This window comes from Ylistrum balloti, unplaced genomic scaffold (genome assembly GCF_031769215.1).
Source record: "Ylistrum balloti isolate Yb309-2 unplaced genomic scaffold, AGI_CSIRO_Ybal_v1 Utg369772, whole genome shotgun sequence".
NCBI classification, from domain to species: Eukaryota; Metazoa; Mollusca; class Bivalvia; order Pectinida; family Pectinidae; genus Ylistrum; species Ylistrum balloti.
In genome coordinates this window covers 2,705,798-2,710,421 of record NW_026781965.1, presented here as the reverse complement: position 1 = coordinate 2,710,421, position 4,624 = coordinate 2,705,798, and the positions used below count along the sequence as shown (strand labels likewise).

The 4,624-nt window shown below is 38.1% G+C and overlaps 1 protein-coding gene across 1 annotated transcript; it reads left to right on the top strand.

Annotated features, from left to right (window-relative positions):
* The first annotated feature begins 2,521 nt into the window (after positions 1 to 2,521).
* Positions 2,522 to 4,624, top strand: LOC132543950 (uncharacterized). The gene has a single exon (XM_060207507.1). The coding sequence runs from the start codon at positions 2,522 to 2,524 to the stop codon at positions 4,622 to 4,624; it is 2,103 nt and encodes a 700-aa protein (XP_060063490.1).

Genomic DNA, 4,624 nt, shown 5'->3' with positions numbered 1-4,624 from the left:
CATTTTGCATTGTGCACTTCTCTTTTAAATTAAAAATGTGGAATATTTGTTTATCGTTCTCTCATACTTCAGCATTTTAAAAATGTTGTTATAAAGTATTGTCAGCTTGACAACATGCTGATAATGGCTCCTTATTGATTAAGAATGATTGATTAATGAACATATAAAATGCTTCATTGTATAGCACTTCTATGTGTAGATTTTGTTATAAATGGTATGTATTTGACTGTAGCATCGTCACCTGTCCTGTTATACAGCCTAACCAAAACATTACAGACGTTTGACGGTAGTAACGGCTTCCACTTATCACATATATAACACAACGAATGTTTATGTATAATTTTATATCAAACAACTAACTTATATTATTAACTCTGTTTATGTCCATCGCTGATATTTATGAAGTAGACCGAATTGGTATGCTGGCTCTATAAAATTGCCTATAAAAGTCAATATCTTGTTGGACTTTGATCTGCTGTGATGGGAGTTTATAGACCCAAGTATCAAATACAGAATCAATCTATCACTTCAATAAACGGATCATATGATGAAAACTTTATTTTTGGAAAACACTTGGGTAGTGTGGTCTATGCTATGCTCTCCCGGGTGTAGAAATAGATGTTGATTCCACCTCGCGATTCTGGGGTCAAAAGCTGTAGCCTCGTGTATACAGTTTCTTGTGTAAGATGTAGAATCAGGAGAGATTTTTACACGAGTCTACAGTTGATGGGTTAGAACGTGTAGTATCGAGTGTAGATCTGGATTACGTAATAGTGTTTAACAAAAAATCTACAGTTGATGGATAAGAACTTGTATTGTCGAGTGTAGGTCTGGATTATGTCAGAGTGTTTAACAAGAGTCTACATTTGATGGGTAAGAACTTGTATTGTGGAGTGTAGGTCTGGATTATGTCAGAGTGTGTAACAAGAGTCTACATTTGATGGGTAAGAACTTGTATTGTCGAGTGTAGGTCTGGATTATGTCAGAGTGTGTAACAAGAGTCTACATTTGATGGCTAAGAACCTGTATTGTCGAGTGTAGGTCTGGATTATGTAGAATCTTTGGTTGGTTATGACAGTTTAGGATTTAGAGACCTGATACTGAGTTTAATGTTACCGTTTGTGACCCCTATTATCTTTGACTTTTGGTCTAATGTTTATGAATAGGAAGCTTTACGCTGGAAAGAAAATTTAGGGAATAGAAACTTGAGAAGCTCCAATTCTTAATCCGGTGTTTCTGAGAATAGAATTTCTAAAACCATTAACAATAAAATTTAGGTTTTTATCATGTCAATATTCCAACCAATCCCTGTAAAATACTTCATATTCAATGCAAGTTAATAAACGATAAATCGTAGATGTTGTTGTAAGCATTTTAGTCTTGACTACATTTTGAACTTGTTTTGCAACAATTATTTGAAAATCCCAAAGACGATTCATATTCCTAACTGCTCATTTAATTTCAAGGATCACTTTCACTTTGTGAACTTTTAAACGAAAGTACATGGCTATGACTATGACCATTGGCGGAAGTTTTCCAAGTCTAGTTTCTGTTTAACCGTGTAATAAATTCTGAGAGCAGTCAGTGTCTGTGTATATTATGTACACGTAAGCTAAGTTCTGGTCGGGTAAACATGTAAATCGAGGTATCGTAAGGTCCCTGTTGTTCATACGAGACATTTATGATAGTTTTTTTTAGACTATTTAGTATGATATATCGCACTTCAGTACAGACGTGATAAACATATGCCAAAACATATTTAAATATTAGGAAAATTTCAATCGATATCAGCATTGGGAAGTTCCAACCTCCTGTTGAAGGCCCAAACTACATCACTGCTGTTTATAAATCAAATGGAAATCCCTCGGTATTAGTTATAAGTTTCGGACAGGTCCAAAAGGTACCACATTCCTACGGTGTCGCAGAAGATAAAGGAAGACAGTAGCGGTAAGCAAAATGGAAAAATTCCTTTCAAATTCTATAGATTGTATTACACTGATTTTGCATAGGACGGTAAACATTCGAATACGGTTTATATTTCATGTTTGTATAATTCTGCTTCATCAGAAGTGAATCTAGCAGCTCCATTGTTAAAAGTGTACAATGCATCTTTAGTTATAAAACCACGTGCTTTGCTTTGATAGTGTAAATGTACTGTTATTGAAAATAAATTTACACCATTGTGTGATTAAAAGGCTGGCATTACATGTGCATGATGTTTTAAAATGTCATTTCATTAGCCTAGAATATCAAACCGAAAGTAGGACATTAAGATATTTGGCTGATCTAGCCTAGAGTACCAAACCGAAAGTAGACCATCAAAACTGACCTCTTTCTGAAAACAGTGAGTTTCAATGATGTACTAACTACCAAAATATGAAAGTATTGCATTCACAACTACTTTATATTTCGATAATAAAAGTATGTTCATCAGATAAATAAAGAATCAGATACGTCGCTGGATTAAACAAATAATGATTTATTCTAATAAGAGGTAATCCGTTTTGTATTGTAGGTAACCATGGCAGAAGGTGGATCTCAAGACGTCGGGACCATGTCGTTCACAGAATTGTTAAACAAATTAATGGCCATGACACATCCAGTACCGAATGACAAACGACAAGATCAGTACTGTTCTTACATCAGCAGTTTTGTTTCTGAGTTCGGCATAGAACACTGTCAAGTAGTCGGGAGTACAAAGGAAGGAACACGTCTACGCTCGGAACAGGACGAAGGAGATTACGATTATATCTTGTCTGGTAATTTCATAGTCCCTACTGATTGTTTGGTGTACAGAGAAGACCTACCCTGCTTTGTTCACATCAAAGGGTCCTTCATGGGACAAGAGTTTTGTGATCAGCTGATAGATGGCGTATACCTACCAACATGGTTGTTGAAGAATGTCAGCATATTGGCATTTCCACACTTGAAAGGGATTTTCGATATCGTCAGCAGATCTACCACGTCCCATGGTCGAAACACTCCACACTTAGCTATCAACACCAGCATGAAACCTGGTTACAGTTTGGTAAATTACGCAGACTGGGATTGCAAAGATCTGAGTGTGAAGAGAAATGCCAGATCTGCAAGTGAACGGGCTTTATACCAACAGTTTGAGGAGCGTAGGAAAAGTTCAAAGGTTCTACAAGAAGATGGGAACAATATATTAGCGTCTTTTGCTGCTGTTATTGACTTCATAGAAAACATGAAAAACAATGATACATCAACAGGGTTAGTTTACCAGCAGTTCGGTCCCATTTTGAGCGCTTTAGCAGGTAAAACGAGTGGCACGTCGAAGAAAAGGCCAACTGACGAGCATTCCAATGATGACAAGGAACAAATTGTAGACTCTACTTGCCATCTTCAGGAAAACGAGATAGCAACGAGTAGCAGAGGCAAGAAAGCCAGGATGCACACTTCCGACAAAGATTGTATGACCCAAGAAGACATTCAGAAATGCTGTGATGCGAAAACAGACAATATGGATGTTTCTACACCAGCTGAAGAAACGTTCGGTAAGAATGGAATATCGACACCGGAAGAAAACACTGTAAGCGGAATCACAGAAAAAGAAAGTGTGGACAGCAAGTCTGAGGAGAAAAAAGACACAGAAGTATACGCAACATATCGTAGCAAGTCTAAGAAAGACTTTATCTTAGCACTTCGATTATCTGAACCACCTAAATTTATACAAGAATGGATGCAGCGGGTCCTCGGAGGGCATTGGCCAAATCCTGAAATTGTAGAGGATATTTCCAAAAGTCAGTTTTTCGTTGTTGCCAAACCTGCAGTGAAAGATGAAAAACCAGATATAGATTTCTGTCTATCCTGCAACCTGGCTGAAATCATCCTGGCGAGAGAAATGCCTCCTGGCCATAAGAAATGCTTGCTGATGATCAAAGCATTCCAGAGAAGCGTTCTAGAGGAATATTCTGAGGTCGTGACGACTTTTCACTGGAAAACAGCTATATATCGAATGCTTGAATCCACCGACCCAGCTACCTACTCAGAGAACAGCGGAGACGTACTGGATGTGCTAAGAAAGCTCCTAGACTACATGCGAGACAGGCTGCATGAAGGATGCCTGATACATTACTTCTTTCCCAGCAACTTATTTGCAGGTTTGGAGAGAGACATTCGTGTTGCTATCGTCGAGAAAATAGAAAAGATCCATTTGGATCCAATTTTCTATTTGAGATCCTTCTTTTGTCTTGAAAAAGAACGAGCCCATGCTCGACGAGTTGTAAAAATTCCAGTGAGCACGTTAGATGAAGTGAAGAATCAAGTAGAACACAGAAGGGATGAGCGGTCGGTAGATGCATTTGTGAATGTCCTTGAAGGATTTGCCAAACCAGCATCGACAGATTCGATTGAAAAACCAAAAGTACCGATTCCTAACCTGATCCTGCAAATTGCGGAAACTGCCCTAACAGATGAAGAAAACAGGAGAAAAGATAAAGAGGAAAATGGACCAACAACTCCACCGACCGTATCAAAGGACCACCTAATGGAAAGTGTCAAAGGTCTTTTCTCTACATTAGGAGCTGACAGAAGCACTAGGAGACAGGCGGAGAAGGAAGCCAAGAAAGCGGCCTTAGCCTATTTCTCGGCAGGAAAGAAGTAA